The sequence below is a fragment of the Pteronotus mesoamericanus genome, unplaced genomic scaffold, assembly GCF_021234165.1.
Source record: "Pteronotus mesoamericanus isolate MK-2021 breed Mesoamerican mustached bat unplaced genomic scaffold, CSHL_Meso_final contig_68, whole genome shotgun sequence".
NCBI classification, from domain to species: Eukaryota; Metazoa; Chordata; class Mammalia; order Chiroptera; family Mormoopidae; genus Pteronotus; species Pteronotus mesoamericanus.
Genome location: NW_026555234.1, coordinates 23,931,720 through 23,949,372, shown reverse-complemented (window position 1 = coordinate 23,949,372; position 17,653 = coordinate 23,931,720). Strand labels below are relative to the sequence as shown.

Sequence of the window (17,653 nt, the reverse complement as noted above, 5' to 3'; positions counted from 1 at the left end):
CAAAAAATGAAGGGAAGAGACAGGAAAAAAGAAAAGAAGGGAAGGGAGGGGGAGACAGAGGGAAAGAGAAGGGAGAAAGTCTTAATATCTAGGGAAGCGTATAGTGAGTGGAAAGCTGTCTTCACTGAAATGTGTCTCCTCTAAGGAGAACAGTTACTCAGAACGGGCCTACAGCAGCTGCTGGGCTTGTGAACTGTGACCAGGAACATACTAAACCATTCACCAGAGATCAGAAATAAATAAAAACCCCAACTACTGTAAACGATGTAAAGACACATTTCCTTTTTCTAAATCTGTTTTCAAAAACATTAAAGATGTGTAAAATTAAGAGTAACTAAATGAGTCTATCTGTTTTTAATCATCTAATACAAAAATACATTTTCTTGGTATTCAGGGCCTTTAAGGGAAGAAGAAGATCAACTGAAGTGCGGGAAAAGGATAGGATATAGTCCCAGTTCTCTGAAGTTTATTGCATATCTAGAGAGAAAAGTCGTGTACATGATGACATACTATAATAATGTACAGTAAAGAAGGTTAATAGTGGTACAGAATATAACTGTTTTTTCCCCTAAAAAAATCTCTTTGGGGCTGACACTATGAAAAATTAAAGAAAAGTGGAAGAACGTTTTCTTGATGTAAATAGTAATGAAACAGATCACAAACATGATAACAGAAGTTCTATAATCCTGGGCTTTGTTTACAGGAAAATAAGTTTATATATAAAACATATTTTAAAAATACTTCTCTTCCAGTGTTGCATTTTTAAAAAACATGCATTCAAACTTTTGTAGACTTACTGGACAATAGACAAATCCATCACTTTTTTCATCAATGAAAACTAATCTGGTCCCATTTGGGTCAGGGAAAATCTTTTTCACACCAACAGGATGTCGATAATCATTAACGAACTGCCAGTCTTCAATGTAGAAATACTGAATGACACCAGTCTAAAAAAAGTCCAGTCAGAGAAACATAAAAGGTCGTCAAGAAAATAGTGACTTTCAGCATTTAAGTTAAATAGGCTTTCTAATTTAAAGAGAAAGAAAATCATATTTTTGATGAAGAAAGAGTCTAAGAACAATGTTGACTATATTTGCAAGGTATGGGCAGAAAAAATAAATGAGAATATACATGTGGTTCAACAGTCTATCAATTCTAATACTTTTAGTGATATTAAAGCTTGATTTTCGGATTTTCCAATTGAATGAAAAGAAACAACCTTACTGTTTAAGAGTAACTCTCAAATCATGTTATTTTAAATATTTTTGTTATTAATAGACAAATTAGAATATTAAAATAAAAAGAAACAAAAACATCCACCTGGTACAATCAATTGTATTTCTACATATTAACAGTGAACATGTAGAAAATAAAATTTTAAAATATACCACTTACAATCATTCAAAAAGTGAGATACTTAGGTGTAAGTTTAACAAACATGCACAGATCTTACATGCTAACAACTACAAAACACTGATGAGAAAATCAAAGAGTATCTAAATAAATGGTGAGGTATGTATGCTGTGTTCATGGATTGGCATCACAGTAAACATGTTAATTCTCCTCAAATTCTCCTGATTTAATTCTCCTGATACACAGGTCTAATTTGATTCCAATAAAAATCTCAACATGAGTTTTTGTAGATACAGACATGATTACTCTAAAAATCATATGGGATGGTAAAGGAACTGGAGCAACTAAAACAACTTAAAAAAAAAAAGAATAAAGTGGAAAATTAGTCTATGTACTTTCAAGACCTTTTTTAATAACTTCAGTAATTAAGACTGTGTAGTACTGGAGGAGGAACAGACACACAGATCATTGGAATACAAGAGAAAAACCAGAGATGGACCTACAAAGATATGTCTAACTAATTATTTTTTTCTGTTTTTAAGATGCCTTTACTTTTATTTTTTAATAATAGCCTGTTGAGAATAACTCACATACCATATAAGCCACCCAGTTAAAATGTACAACTCCCTGGATTTTCATATATTCACAGAGTTGTATAACACTTGACGACAATTTTAAAATATTTCATCACCTCAAAAAGAAACTCCATTTAGTGGTCATTCCCCATTTTCTGCAACCTCCCCAGCCTGTCTCTATAGATTTGCCTATTCTGGACATTTTATATAAGTGGAATCATACAATATGTGGTCTTCTGTGACTGCCTGCTTTTAATTAACATAATGTAGAATATATAAAGAACTCTCAAAACTCAAAAATAAGAACAATTAAGAAATAATAAAAACATTTGAACAGACACTTCTCTAAAGATATTCAGATAGCTAATAAGCATAGAGATGCCTCTACATCATTAGTCCATTAGTGAAATGAAAATTAAAATCACACTGAGATATCCCCGCACACTCATTAGAGTAGCTGTTGGTGAGGAGGTAGAGGAACTGGAACCCTTATACACTGTTGATGGGAATGTGAAATGGTACAACCAAGTTGGAGGACAGTTTGTCAGTTTCTCAAGAGGTTAAACATACACATGCCATATGATGTAGCCATTCTACTTCAAGGGACTTTTATCTAAGATAAAAGAAAGCATATGTCCATACAAAAGCCTAAACACAAATAATTATAGCAGTTTTATTTGTAAATACCCCAAACTGGAAAGAACTCCAATGTCCATCCACTGATTCATAAAGGAGCAAATTATGACATATACGGACTATGTAATATTACTCAGCAAGAAAAAAGATTGAACTATTGACACACACAACAACATGGATGTATCTCAAAATAATTACACTAAAGCCAGACACAAAGGAGTACCTACTCTATGATTCCATTCACATAAATCTCTAGAATATACAAACTAACTAGTAGTGACAGAAAGCCCTCGGTGGGGAGGGACAGGAAGGAGGAATCATAAAGGGGCATGAGAAAACTTTTGGAGGTGATGAATATGGTCACTATTTTGATTGAGTTGATGGTGTCTCACAGGTGTACACATATCTCACAACTTATCCCGTTGTAAACTTTAGATTGTGTAGTTCATTGTCTATCAATTATACTTCAGTAAAGCTGCTAAAACCCCTGATAGTTTCAGGATCACTTAAGAATGAGATAGAGCACAAGAAACAAAATTTTGTAACTATGTATGGTGACGGATGTTAACTGGATTTATTGTGGTGATCATTTGGTAATATATACAAATATCAAATCATTATGCTGTACATCTGAACCTAATATAATGCTATGTCAATTATATTTCAATTAAAAAAAAAGAATGAGACAGATAAAACTGCTTTTTTGACAGACTACTACACTTTTGAGTTCTTACTTCAAAATGCCATGTGGCATAGTGGAAAAAGTAGATTTTCCATCAGGAAATCTTGCTTGTTCAAGTTCCATCTCTCTTATACACTTACTAACCTCTCAGTCTTCAGTGTGCTCATCTCTAAAACTTCCCTGCTTATTTTATGGAGTTAATGAGATAAGTGAGATTGGGCTTTATAATGTTAGGTGTCACACAAATGTATTTAATATCATTTACTGTATCCCTCACTACTTTACCTGATACACCGAACCTACCCTACTGGTGTAAGTTAGAGCAAAGACTGATTATTTTAGGTCAAACTTCAACTTATAAATTCTCTCTTATGGCAATAAGCATGCTTTAAACATGCTCTTTTTAAAAAACAATTTAAAGGGAGAAAATGGAATGTTTAAAACAGTGAATAACTTTTTCTAACGTGGAAAGCAACACCTTTTCTACCAACTTGACTGAATTCAGAGGCTGAACAAGATAACAGGTACGATATGCTTTCAAAAAATCTTTGAAAACTTTTCACAAATACTAGATGCTATTACTGTCACTATGCTCCATGTGGCTAACATAATATTTTGAGGTGTTGGGTATTGGTGGTTCAAAATACCAGAAGACTGAAGGAGTGGGGTTCTCAATATTCTGTTTATTTTAATGTGTATTAAATGCCTAGTAAATGTAGATGTAAGGCTGAATGAGGTGTCTTATATTCATCATGAAATTAAATCCTTAAAGCATCTAGATAAGGAAAATGAAGCTTGGAGGGGTTATGCAGCAACAAGGAAGTAAAAGAACTGACATTTAAATCAAGGTTTTCTAGACTCCAAAGTTTGCCCTTTTGACTATGCTCTCAAAATTGCTGATAATCACAAAAGCACTCCATACTAGCAAATCATGCCACCTATGTGCTCTATACATATTTATTTATAATAGTTATATGTTTTCATATACTATATACTATATGTTCATATACATGCATAATAAATGTTATATTACAAAGTGAACATTAGAAATTGCCCTATGTTCTATAGTAAAGAAGACAACACGTACGTCTGTGCCATAGATGAGGAAATCACCAGTTAAGGCCTGACATAAAATGCGACACTTATCATCCACTGCTGGGAAAAGTCGAGTCTCACGTTCTTCTTGAGCATCCGAGAGTTCACTTTCTATCTAAAACAAAGAATAATAGTGGCTCATAGATTAATTTGAGTAAACCTAGTCTGCAATGTCTAGTGGGTAAGGGAGGATCTTTTTCTTAAGTTCAATTAAACCAGACTCACCAGACTAACACAGATCAGTTTACACAGAAAGATGCTTGCGAGCAGGCAGCACTAGACATCCCTCTGTAGGGGAAACAGTCGACTTTCACAGGCTCTGAAGCTGTCTAGTGGCTAATACCTTTGGCTTCCCAGAAGCAAAGGGCCAAGAGATAGATGTGGAACATGCCCTGGTTTAGCAGCCCTATATTCCCGGGCCAATATCTCTTGAACAACTAACTCAAGAGGCACGGTTTCAACGATCGCCACAAGCAACGTGCCCTAAATGCATTCCAGGAAGCCCAGGTATATGGCATTCCCATAAGTTTTTATAGTTTATTTCTACTTTCTAGATGCAGTTACAAACAGGGTCCTTTTTACCATAAGCAGTGTTGGAAGTAGCACAGCTGATTAATTGCCAGGTTTCTTAGGAATCAAGCTAGAAAGTTAACTGAACATCTCATGCAGAAGGGTAAAGGTCTTTGTTAATCCTTTATCCACACCTGGCTTTCTAACAAGTTTGTACATGGTTGCCTCCTGACCAAAGTTCTTAATAATAAGAGTGTTCATCATCATCACCAAGTTAACCAAACAGGCCTCCAAGACATCAAAATTATACTTACCAAATGTAACTGGACTTTGCCTTCAAAAAGTGCAGCAGCATAGTCTGAATGAAGGCGAACACTGGCTACTGTCCCCAGATATTCCATATCTTTCAATTTTTTAACACCTTTAGCAATTAAAAAGAACAAACAGCACACTAAAATATGAATAAAATAATACAAATATTTGCAAATGACTTTTAAATGTGCACTTTTGCAAGGATATTCTGAACCTAAAATTTTTATTTCAGTCATCCTCAAGAAAATCTTAGTTGCCATATAAATTTGCCTTCAGGAATTCCATAATGGTTCCCATGAAACAAAGTAACAGAAAATAAAATTACATGCAAAACAAACAAATATTAAACCTTAGTGACAATATGCGTGATGGCGAACTCTGAGAACACTGCTCAGGCTTGCTCTACGGCTGAGGGTACCTGACCTCCAGTGGGGGAGGGCTGGGTGGGGAGAAAAGGGGGAAGAAAAAGCAATGCTCCCTTCAGATGCTAATGGTCATTATTCAAACAATAAAATCAGGAAGGGGACCCGCTTTTATTAACCTACCAGACCGAGGAGTTCATAAGAAAGTCACTGTGCAAAGGCAGGGCACATATTTTATTTAATTTTTCCACACAACTCCTTTCGAAGAATCCTCATCTCACCCATGAGTAACCCAAGACTCAGAGGGGTAAAGAATTTGTCTACAGTCATCTAACTAAATGAGGCAGAAGGGGAATTTGAATGCAGGGCCTAATTCTAAAGCTCATACTCTGCCTTCTATACCAAGCTGTCTTCACTATGAAGATAAAGAACAAAACCCTTCCAAAAATTATGCAAAAAAATTTGGAGGATTCAGAAAACTCTTTAAACTAAGAAAGAGATGGCTGCAGGAAGAAAGAGCGACCCTCTGGTCATCTCCGCAAGTTAGATCTGCTTTTCCCCTAACAAAGCATATTAACTCGCCCATTCCCCTGTAGTCATAGGTTGCTTAAGGTTTAAACTCTGGGACTCAGGGAGACCATGACCAGTTCCTGGGTCAATAACTTGTGAACTACTGATCAAACAGTTTCAGGAAAACTATAGATAACATCTCAATTCAGTATTTATGATTCTTCATAGAAAGGACAGTAATTTACAAGCTTACTTTGCAAAAAACAGTGGAGACCTGATGCTTGTGAACTGACAGCGCCTTAGAATCTACTCCTTGAGACCTTAACAAGAGACCAAAGACCTAAGGAATTTACCCTAACTCCTCCTCCCACCCCCCTTCTCCAGCTTAAAAATCCTTAGCCTAGTCCAGCACAGCTGAGGCATTGATAAGTCTCCCATCTTCTTGGGTGACACCTTCTTGATCAATAAATCTTTCCTTTCACCAAACTGACATTTTGACTTTTGGCCTTCTAGGGCACATGACCCAGAGTTTGATAACAAGTGCTTCCCAAATAAGATCAGGAATTATATACTAGATAAGAAAACGACTGGATTTGGACTTGCCATTCTCTCCAAGAACATAAAACCAAGCTCGATTATTCATTCCCACAGCCAGATGATAAAGTCCTACTGCTACAAAGTTGGGTTCCACGTCAACAGAAACTGTGATCGGTAGCTCCTACAATGTAGAAAAATAACTAGTAAATCAATTGCTAAAACTATTTTGATTTTATAAATAAATAAAATAAAAATAACACCATTTTCATACTCCTTCAACAGGGTTGGCTACGGTGACTTCAAGAAGGGAGGTTAGATATGCAATCCTTGTGCTGCAGGCATCCCCAAGTATGGGAAGCTTGGTCAGGAAAACATGGAGTGAGCCCCTTTGGGTAGACAATGCCAGCAACTGGCCATCATCTGTCCAGGACAAGGTACCCAACCCTGAAATAATTTACAAAACAAAGGATTATTCAAAAACAGATATACTGTTGCAGGCAAACAAGCAAATTATTTTTACCTAAGCTACCAGAGGCATAAAATTCTCCAAATTTTTTTTTTTTTTTTTAAGTTTAAAGAGTCTTTATTTAGACTAGGAAATTCACCATGGATTGACATATGTATATGAACACTAATTCATTTAATACTGGCATAAAGGGTATACACACACACACACACACACACACATGAACTTAGATTTTATCATTGTAATTGGGATAAAATTCACTGTCTTTGTGGACTTACATCCTTCTAGTCAAGGAGTATGACTCAACATAATTACTAAAATAAGGAGGCTATTTTAGGAAACTCTAGTGAGGGGTGCTAGTAGTATTCTTCCTACAAAAAATGTAAACCATACAATAACAAACATACTACTCTGGAACTGGGATGATAAAATGTCAATCTGCTTCAGAGAATTCAATACCTTTAATTTCATCATCCAGGTTGATTATAGCATACATGTCTTTTAATTCTGCCAAGTCATGAATTTTAATGCTGAAAAATTAAAAAAAACACAATTAAACATGAGCTATAAGTAAAATTGTTTTTGTTGACAATTATAAGCTATATATATTTAATGTCTCATAGTCTATTTATAATCAACATTTAGACTACTTCAAGCAGAATGTAGAAATCTTATCAAAGGTAAGAACTTTATCCTCTCCCCTTTATATTGCAGTTGTTTAATGTATTGCATCTTCATGCAATGAACATACTATCAGAGAATATTATAATTCTTGCTTTCAGTAGCCACATATACATTAAAGATCTCAAAATTTAAAAATCGCCCATTATATTGACCCAGGCTATTTACCATTTCTGTTCCTCTTCCTTGACAGGAAGAAATCTGAAACGTTCCAAGTTTCCTTCTGACATCTGTTCTCTTCTATCTAAAGGAGTTTCTTCAGCATTCTTTCAGAGCATTCCTGCTGGCAACAAATTCTCTTCATTTTCCTTCATCTGAGATTGTTTTTATTTTCCCTTTATTACTGATGGATATTTTCTCTGGATATAGAATTTCAGTGTATAGTTCTTTTCCTTCAGCACTTTAAGAATGTTGTGATGCTTCCTTCTGGCCTCTGTGGTTTCATATGAGAAATGCGCATCGTTCAAAATGTTGCTCACTGACTGCTTTCAAGATTTTGTCTTTGTCTTGGTTTTTAGCAGTTTCTTTATGATGTATCTGGGACCATACTTCTTTGTATTTATCCTGTTGGAGATTTTTGGAGCTTCTAATACATAGGTTTATGTGTTTTGCCAAACGCGAGTTTTCCAGCCATTATTTCTAAGACATTTATGATACAATATTGGAACTTTGGCATTATTTCACACTCCCTGGCTCTGTTCATTTTTTCCAATCTGTTTTCCTCTCCATGTTGAGACTGAATATTTCTATTGGTCTATCTTCGAGTTCACTGACTCTTTACTCTGTGACCTCCATTCTCCTATTAAGCACACTGCATTAATTATATTTTTCAGTTCTTAAATTTCCATTTGGTTTTTTTTTTTTTATAGGTTGTTTCTTTTTTGAAAATGTTTCCATTTGTTTGGAGAATGCTATAGTCCTTCCTTCTCAAAGCATTTTTATAATAGCTGCTGTCTTTGTCCTCTTGGCCCTGGCTTCTTTTGATTGCCTTTTCACAGTGAGTTGAAATTTTCTTGATTCTTCATATGTCAAGTAATTTTGGGTTATATTCTGGACATTTTGAATATTATGTCGAGACTCTGTGTCTTGCTTTAATCCCATAGAGAAGGTTAATTTTTGTTTTTTTTTTAAAGCAGGCAATCAACCTAGTTGGGTGAAGACCACACATTTCAACTAGCCTTCTGTAGGTTATGGTTACAATGCCATTTTCAAAGCCTTTGCAGTGGTATTTGGATATGTCCCTGTATGGCTCACTCAGTGGCCAGTATAGAACCAAGGCCATGACCTATCCCTTAGTTCAGTTCTCAAAGTCTTTGATATGTATTTAGGGTGTGACACATATACACAGCTCAGGGGTAAGTCTGAGAGTTCATTAATATCTTTATTATAGAGTCATTTTCCAGAGCTCCTCTCTCTCTGGGATCTACCTGGTATTTTTCAGCTTTCTGGGGTTCCCCTTTTTTGTCCTCTAGCTGGAGGCTGGTGCTCTAGTTACCGTGTTCTGCTCTGTACTTCCCACAATTGTACCCATGCTTGTAGCCAAGCAGAAAGAGGACAAAGGGAAAAATAAGCAACAGAGGTTCGTTCCCCATCTGGGCAACATAGCTCCCACAATTACAGAGGAAGGTCACCCACCACGTTTTAGGTGCCTGTGGGTCCTTGCAGCCATTGCCATGCCATGGTGAGATTGTTTGGTTGCTAGGGCATGAGAGAACAAAGAACAAGAAAGAAAACTGATGGATTCCCCTACCTCTCTGAGTGTTAGTTCTCTTTCTTGCAATGTAAGCCAGAACTAGGGAGCTTCTCTCAAAGCTCCTCTGTCTATACTCTGGTGCCTTCTTCTGGATTTCAGGCTGCTTTGAATCCTGAGACTAGGGGATAAATGGGAGATTCAACACTGGTTCAGTTGTACTTCAAATTCTGGTATTTTTCATCAATCTGCCTGCTACTGTTTACTTTTCAGTCTTTAAATAGGTGGTCTATGCATTCTGTCCAGATTTTATATCTGTATTCACTGAGAAAGATGGGGCAGAGTACGCTTAATCCATATTACTAGAACTGCCTATTTTATTTGTTGTTTTTTTAAGTATATTTTATTGATTGTTATTGTCCCAATTTTCCCCCCTTTGCTCCCCTCCACTCAGTACCTCCCCTCCCTCCAGCAAGCCCCTCCCCCTTAGTCCATGTCCATGAGTTATGCATATAAGTTCTGTGGCTTCTCCATTTCCTATGCTATTCTTAACATGACTCTGTCTATTTTGTACCTATCAATTACGCTTCATAATCCTTGGACCATTTCCCCCATAACCCCTAAATGATCTCCATACCTATGATTCTGTTGCTGTTCTGTTTGCTAGTTTCTTTTTTTTTAGATTCAGTTGTTGATAGTTGTGAATTTGTTGCCTTTTTAATGTTTATAGTTCTGATCTTCTTTCTCTTAAATAAGTCCCTTTAACATTTCCTGTAATAACGGCTTGGTGATGATAAACTCCTTTAGCTTTACCTTGTCTGGGAAGCACTTTATCTGCCCTTCCATTTGAAATGATAGCTTTGCTCAATAGAGTAACCTTGGATGTAGGTCCTTGACTTTCATGACTTTGAATATTTTCTTCCAGCCCCTTCTTTCCTGCAAGGTTTCTTTTGAGAAATCAGCTGATAGTCTTATGGGAACTCCTTTGTAGGTAACGCTCTGCCTTTCTCTTGCTGCTTTTAAGATTCTCTCTTTATCTTTAATCTTTGGCATTTTAATTATATTGTGTCTTGGTGTGGTTCTCTTTGGGTCCAACTTGTTTGGGACTCTCTGTGCTTCCTGGATTTGTATGTCTATTTCCTTCATCAAATTAGGAAAGTTTTCTTTTGATTTGTTTTCAAGTAAGTTTTCAATTTCTTGCTCTTCCTCTTCTCCTTCTGGCATCCCTGATTTGGATGTTGGCATGTTTGGAGATGTCCCAGAGGCTTCTTACACTGCCCTTGTTTTTTTTGAATTCTTGTTTCTTCTTTCTGTTCTGGTTGAATGTTTTTTTCTTCCTTATGTTCCAAATCATTGATTTGAATTCCGGCTTCCTTCCCTACACTGATGGTTCCCTGTAGATTTTTCTTTATTTCACTTAGTGTAGCCTTCATTTCTTCCTTTATGTTGTTGCTGTACTCAATGAGTTCTTTGAGCATCCTAATCATCAGTTTTGAACTGCATCTTATATGCTGGCTATCTCTGTTTTGTTTAGTTCTTTTACTGGGGTTTTGTTCTGTTCTTTAATTTGGGCCGTATTTCTTTGTCTCCTCAATTTGACAGCCTCCCTGTGTTTGTTTCTGTGTATTAGGTAGAGCTGCTTTGACTCCCTGTAAAAAGCATCTATAAATTGTGTGGGACAGAGCTTTAGGTAATCACAAGGGTGGAGCAACCCATTTCCCCACTGTGGCTCTGTGTGGGGAGAAGGCATAAAGAGGAGACTGTGCTGCTGCCTGGCTTCTGGAGGTTTGCCTGGCACTTGTCCTGTTTCCAGTCACTTCATCCACTCCCCATATGCGACTGTCACCCTTTCGGCTGTGGATTGCAGCTGGGAATCTGGTGTGGATTCCCAGAGTAGGTGGGCTAGCATACATTTTAAAACCTTGCAAGCCCTTTAAGTGGAGTTTCCTGAGATTCCAGCAGTTTCATCTGTCTCCCCAGCCCCTACTCGTTTTTACAGCTAGAGTTAATGGGGATTTATCTTCCCAGGGCTGGAACCCTGGGCTGTGAGGTCTGGCCTGGGGCTGGGATGGCTTGTTCCCAAGGTATCCCTCCCAATTTTTATCCACCACACGTGAATGTGCGACCATCCATCAGTTCTGCTATCACTGCCTCTCCACACCACACCACGTCTCCTCGCCTGTCTGCCCTGTCTCTGTGCCTTCTATGTGCCTGGATGAATGTGGCTTCTTCAAATCCTTGGTTGTTGGACTTCTAAACAGTTCCATTTTCTGACAGTTTTGAGCATTTTTTTTGAGATTTAGTTGTAATTCATTTTGTGGTTGCAAAACGAAGTGAAGCATGTCTACCTATGCCTCCATCTTGACTGAAAGTCTCCTACTTTCTTTTTAAAAGTGATTTTCAAGCACACTCCATTTCAGGTTTTATATTTAGTATACATCTAGTATTTTAGGTTTTGCCATGAGTGTTAAAGGTAACGAGTCTTAGAAATTTTCATGGCAAACATGTTCTTAGAGTGTAAGAAAGTATAGTTGACAGACTCATGTTTTTTTATCCTCACTTGAGGACTTTTTTTTTCATTGCTTTTAGGAAGAGAGAGAGCGTGCAAGGAAGGGAGAGAAAGAAACATTGATGTGAGAGAGAAGCATCGATTGGTTGCCTCCCATAAGTGTGCATGGACTAGGGATCTTGTGTGCTGACCAGGGATCATAAGTGCCTGGACCAGCAATCACACCCTGGGGATTGAACCTGCAACCTGGGTATGTGCCCTGACTGGAACCAACCCTGAAACCTTTCGGTTACAGGAGGATACTCCAACGTGATGAGCCATACCGGCCAGGATGATAGATTCATTTTGGCTACAAAAGTCTTGTTGACTCTCTAAATATTCCTTATATAAGCTTTCCTAGGAATTTGTAAATATAACTTACCAGTTATCACCACATGTAGCAGCTTTGTTAAGGGTCTGTGATACTGCAATACTAGTTAGACTATCTTTATGATCACGAGCTTGAAATACCTCTTGGCCAATCTCTCGAATATGAGTGGAAATTACCACAAAAGTTCCATGTGAAAAACCAATCATGATGTAGCCATCACCATACCTATAGCAACAAAGGCAATAATACAGTAAAAAGGGAAACTATCATTGGAAATATATAACATAAGCAATTACCTTAAAATGAAGAAACTAGAGAATATAATTTATCAAGAGCTATATGCCAGATGACATATGTTAGGTAGTTTCACATACTGAATCATAGTCTGTAACCCAGAAAATGTTATATAAAGAAGTGAAAATGATTCAGGCAAAAATTAAATATAATTAGCAAGGAAAAACTCATGGATATCTTTCTGTAATGATCTATTTGTACATACCAACTATAGCAGACAATGTTGCCATAGTCCTGCTGAAATTCCAGATCAATTGAACTATCTGGTTCATTGAGATTAAAAAGAAACAAAGATTCCTTGCCAAGCACCACACTTATCTGCCGGGAAAAATCAAGAGATGTTAAATGAATTACTCAGTACTTCATGGAAAGACCAATAAGCAAATTCAAATACGTGAACCTAATTCATGAAAATAAGCCAAATTTAGATGTGCTAAATGCTATAATTACTAAGAGAACAACGTAACTATAAAAAATACGTTTTATTAACATATAACCTGGGAAGAATCCTCGACTTTACACATATCTAACACACCTTTTGCTCTATATGAAAATACCTCTCATTAGAGTACCATACAATATAGGACTGTAAGTCTGATATAGTTTCATGAAAATTGAATTCATATTCAGAATGTAGAGTCTTCCATCCTAAAAGGCCATTCTCCTTTTGAGCCATCTGGCATGACAGGTCCAAACCCATGTGGATATTCTAAGTTGGCTTTTTAAAATCATCACTCTTTCCATTACCTCTAGGTCAATGTGACTAGACAAGTATACCTGATACTCGCAAGTCAATACTTAACTGTAATTTTCAGTGGAGGGTGTAATTGTGTTGGGGAGATAAAAGAGTGTATTATTTAATTGAGCACATTAAAGGTTATTAATATATACATAAAAAGAGAAAGACTTTGATATATTGGGTTGGCCAAAAAGTTTGTCTGTCTTTTTCCATATTATGGCTCTAGTGGTGCTTTCTTATCTTTAATTTCATTCAAAACAATTTTGTTAGATTGTATTGTGACAGCTGTCCTATCAGCATGCATTTAAAAAAAAATCAAAATTGGTGAGTTTTTGTGTAGCTATTTTAATATTGAAGATGGAAAAAAATACGCATGTTCAGCATATTACATTTTATTATTTCAAGACAGGTAAAAACCCAACTGAAATGCAAAAAAAGATTTGTGCAGTGTACGGAGGAGGTGCTGTGACTGACTGAATATGTCAAAAGTGGTTAACAAAGTTTCATGCTAGAGATTTCTCTCTGGATAATGCTCCGTGGTTGCGTAGACCAGTCAAATTTGAGATCAAATCTAGATATTAATTGAGAACAATCAATGTTATATCATGTGGGAGATAGCTGAAATACTCAATATATCCAAGTCAATTAAAGTTATTGGAGAAAATGAGAAATGTGTCTTTTATTTTACAGAAAAAAATGAAGTGGACTTTTTGGCTAACCCAATATTACATTGATTCTAACAGCTATCAGTTACAAGTCACTACCAATTTAATAATAGCTTTTTAAGAAATAGAAACACTACTTCATTTAAATATAGGCATATTGATTGTAAAAACTGCCTGGATTTTAGGATAAAATGTGGCAGGGAAATGCATCTGAAGTATTAAAAAAAAAGCAAGTACAACTTTCAGAGTTCTGGTCACATCTGACAGTAAAATTAAAAAAGTCATAAAGAAATCAATGGGCCTATTTATAAAGTTGTCCCTACCCCTTTTGCTACCACAAGAACAAAGAAAGCCACACCAGCCATAACAGGAAGATGTCTTCATTTGCTTTAATACCAAGTAGCCAGCAGCAGGAAAACAACTTTTAGTTCTGAAAGAAGGGTCTGTATTGGTTTAATAAGTGACAGACCATAATGTATTAATCACTATAGATTCTGAGCCACCCCAGAAAAGGAGAGAATATATTCTACAAAATTATTAAAATAATTTGGGCATAAATTTGATTTAGAATTCTTACTGTGTTTTCGGCATAGGTTCGATCATCGGTCTTCATCGTGGAAAACTGCATGTTGCTAGGCTCTAATCTCACTGGTGACTGCAGGAATGAAAATATTATCACTACAAATAAACCCAAAACTCAAAGTCACTCTGAATAATAAAGCAGGTACCTTGCTTTAAGTTGTGTTATATGTTGGACCACTGACCTGAAATTCCCACTGCTACAAACATCTAGAAATCCTGGATGACACAGAGCAGATAGCTCATTAAATGTATAAGCCTGATAGAAGGTAAGGAAAATTTCCAGGGACATAAGTAAAAATCAAAGTAAAAACGAAAGTGCATGTAGAAACTGATGCTGCAGCTACCCAAAACATCTGGTAAGAGGAGACTATAGGGAAGTCATTTGATTTGGGCTCAGCTTTGGGTCAGAAAGAAGTTGAAAAAGTGCAAATCAAAGACTTTACCTCCTATCCTCATTTTGGCCTGAGATTCACATTAATATTTTGAGTGGTCTAGAAACTCCATGCAGTGTTTGGCAGAAACAAATCCAAAGCCTCTTTCAACACTGCAAAAAATTTCCACAGCTAAGATCTGCTCAATAGAAGCTCACAATTCAAAATGAGAAAACTCACAAACAATGCATCAAGAGCAAACGTTAGGAGATCTAAAAATAACAGAATTATCTGAGAGAGATCATAAAATAAATACTTTAAAAACAACTAAAGACATAAAGGGCTCATAAGTATGAGAAAAGACATAAAAATTCCAGACAGATTTCTACAAGAACTACAAAGTACTTTCCAAAAATAAAAAATACCGTCATTACAATAAAAGCTCAATGGGATAGACAGAAGATCAGACACATTTGAAGAAAAAATAAGTAAACTGATTTCCTCAAATGGTTATCAAAATGACAAAAAAAACCCCAAAAACAAAAAAAAAAAAAACCCCAAAAAACCTATACAAGAGAATTAAGAGATGTGAGAAGGTCCAACATATGTCTAGCAGAAATTCCAGGAGGACAGAATAGAAAGGGCAAGAGGTAATAGTCAAAGAGATAATGGCTAGGAATCTTCCAGAGTTGATGAAAAACAACACTCTTTTGATTCAGGAAGCAAGACAGTCCTCAGCAAGATAAATTAAAATAAATCCACAAGTAACACTGCAGTGATCTACAGAATAGTCAAAAGTCAAAGCTATTCAATGGCCATACCAAATAAAGCGATACTTTTAATGTATGTTTCGCTTACTACATGATAACTTAAGCAGTATGTCAAATTCTGGAAGCATACTTCTTAGCAGTCAGAAATGGGAAATAGTTACCTTATATGTAAATAACAGCTAAATGGTAGTGGCTTCCTGGGATGTTATGTAGGAATATATTGGAAGGCCATGTCTTGAATTGAGTGGGGAAAAAAAATGCCTACTGATGATGTATAATATGTATACCAGGGTGGGGAGCTCAAGCATTTGTACTATGTATCTACTATTCTAATTAGCTCCAAAATAGAATAACCAAAATGACAAGGTTTTTTAGGAAATATTTTTCACACTAATGCTAGATTAATCTTCCTTAAGAACCACTTTAATCACACTATGGTTCTGTCCAACATGGTCGAGTTACTTACTTCAGCCTAACTTTCCAAACTTTCCAGCTATGGGAACCAACTTTCTCCTCCAGCCTTATTTTCTGTATATTCTTAATCAAAGCTTGTATCTTCAGTCAAACCCTTCCGAGCAAGCCATGAACAAGCTTTAAGTTTTTCCTCTTATCTTTGTTCATGCTGTTTTGCTTGGGTTGAAGGACACACATTACTAAATTGTCTTATGGTAACCATTAAAACAAGTCACAGCAGGACACATGGTCACACAGGAAGACTAAATCTGCAGCTTCTCTAGCAGCAGTTAGGTGTGACCATGTGACTAAGTTCCAGTCATGTGCCATGAATGGAAATCACAAATGCATCTTCCAGGTCAGGTCCTTCACAAGTTTCTTCCACTCCACTTGTCTCTCTCCTGTCCCTGGGCTCAAATGCAGATGTGGTGTGGGTATGCTAGTTTGAATCATGCAGATGAGAGCAAAACACCCTTGACAATAGCAGAGCAATAGATGAGAAGAACACGGGGCTCTCTACATCCTTGTGAATCAGAGATACATAGATGACCTGCCTACATCTTCCTGCTACATGAGAAAAAGAGGGGAAAAAAACCCATCCAAACTACCATAATCTTAGAGCCTTTGTAGTTTTGGGTCTGTTACAACAGAATAGCCTATACCCTGGTTTAGACTACCTTTTCTCTTTTAACGATCCACAAATACAACTTTCATTGATCTTCTTCATCTCACAAACGCTATAGGCCTTGTAAGCTATATGACAAAATTTGGCAGTCATATGAGGCCACATGTGTTTTACCATGATTAGTTTTGTCTTCTCAAGAGTAGGGGCCTAAGTCGGGAGCCTCTAAGATGGTCCACAATGGTCCTCACCTCCTGGTTTTTATGCCTTTGTTTAATCCCTACTCCTGCCCCCTTGAGGGTGGGGCTGTCTCTAGTGATTCACTCCCAGAGAACAGAATTTTGAAATCAGATTATTTATGAAGAGATTGTGGAGTAAGCCTTGAATGCCTGCTAGCACTGTTTCTCTGGCAGCTACGTTACAAGACACTCTATGGAGAGATCTAGGTGGCAAGAGAATAAGGCAGGTTTCTAGTCACTAAGTAGCCAGAGAGGAACTGAGGCCCTCAGCTTAACCGCTGGTAAGGAACTGAACTCTGCCAGCATCCACATGAGTGAGCTCGGAAGCAGGTTTTCCCCCAGTCAAGCCTTCTGATGAGATCGCAGCCTTGGCTGATTGGACTATGAGAGACCTTGAGGCAAAAGCACCCAGTTTGCTGCATCTATATTCCTCATCCATAAAAACTGTAAAACAATAAATGTTTACTGACTTACACTGCTAAGTTTTGAAAGTAATTTTGTATTCACTGATAACTAATACAGTGTCGTACCTCCTATTTCTTCTAAAGCACATAGCACAGTGTCATCACCTAGCAGTTACTTAAAAAAATGTGTTCATATTGCTCTAGTAATGTTAAATCATAAGCCAAG

At 36.7% G+C, this 17,653-nt stretch overlaps 1 protein-coding gene across 1 annotated transcript in view; it reads right to left on the bottom strand.

The window, feature by feature from the left end:
- WDR19 (WD repeat domain 19) overlaps nt 1-17,653 on the bottom strand; it is a 69,921-nt gene that overhangs the window by 38,268 nt on the left and 14,000 nt on the right. The window contains exons 7-15 of the mRNA XM_054582054.1: nt 14,564-14,641; nt 12,788-12,900; nt 12,340-12,513; nt 7,498-7,568; nt 6,844-7,016; nt 6,639-6,753; nt 5,166-5,272; nt 4,334-4,456; nt 798-947 (exon numbers count right to left, since the gene is read on the bottom strand). Of these exons, the coding sequence (XP_054438029.1) occupies nt 798-947; nt 4,334-4,456; nt 5,166-5,272; nt 6,639-6,753; nt 6,844-7,016; nt 7,498-7,568; nt 12,340-12,513; nt 12,788-12,900; nt 14,564-14,641 (1,104 nt within the window). The remainder of the gene's footprint in view (nt 1-797; nt 948-4,333; nt 4,457-5,165; nt 5,273-6,638; nt 6,754-6,843; nt 7,017-7,497; nt 7,569-12,339; nt 12,514-12,787; nt 12,901-14,563; nt 14,642-17,653) is intronic.